Source organism: Charadrius vociferus, unplaced genomic scaffold (genome assembly GCF_000708025.1).
Source record: "Charadrius vociferus isolate BGI_N301 unplaced genomic scaffold, ASM70802v2 scaffold564, whole genome shotgun sequence".
In the NCBI taxonomy this organism is placed as follows: Eukaryota; Metazoa; Chordata; class Aves; order Charadriiformes; family Charadriidae; genus Charadrius; species Charadrius vociferus.
Window position 1 is genome coordinate 99,566 of NW_009647940.1, and position 563 is coordinate 100,128.

Sequence of the window (563 nt, forward strand, 5' to 3'; positions counted from 1 at the left end):
TGACCCGGCCCGGAGAGCCCCGGCGTGGGCAGGATCCGTCTCACAGTCTCCCAGCAGGGCCACGGCCAAGCCCACGGGCCCACGGCTTGATCAGGATCCGGCCCGGAGAGGTCGGGTGTGGACCGGATCCAGCCTGGAGAGCTCCTGCATGGTCCAGGTCTGTCCTGAGGTTCCCCAGCAGGGCCAGGATCCAATCCAGGCAGTCCCAGTATGGGCAGGATCCATCTCGGGGATCCCCAGCATAACCAGGATCCGTCCCAGGGATCACCACCATAGCCAGAATCCATCCTTGGGGTCCCCAGCATGGCCAGGATCTGTCCCGGGGGTCCCCAGCTGGGGCAGGATCAGGCCCGGGGGGTCCCCAGTATGGCCAGGATCCATCCTGGGGGTCCCCAGCATGGCAAGAATCTGTCCCGGGGGGCCCCAACATGGGCAGGATCCGTCCTTGGGTCCCCAGCATGGCCAGGATCCTTCCCGGGGGTCCCCAGCAGGGGCAGGATGCGGCGCTGGGCAGGGCGAGGCGCGGGCAGACCCTCAGCGCCCATCCCCGAGGCGGCGGGTGC

The 563-nt window shown here is 68.9% G+C and overlaps 1 protein-coding gene across 1 annotated transcript in view; it reads right to left on the minus strand.

The window, feature by feature from the left end:
• Nucleotides 1-274, minus strand: part of CACNB3 (calcium channel, voltage-dependent, beta 3 subunit) — a 6,559-nt gene extending 6,285 nt beyond the window's left edge. The window contains exon 1 of the mRNA XM_009883194.1: nucleotides 45-274. Coding sequence (XP_009881496.1) covers nucleotides 45-274 — 230 coding nt within the window. The remainder of the gene's footprint in view (nucleotides 1-44) is intronic.
• Nucleotides 275-563: the final 289 nt, after the last annotated feature.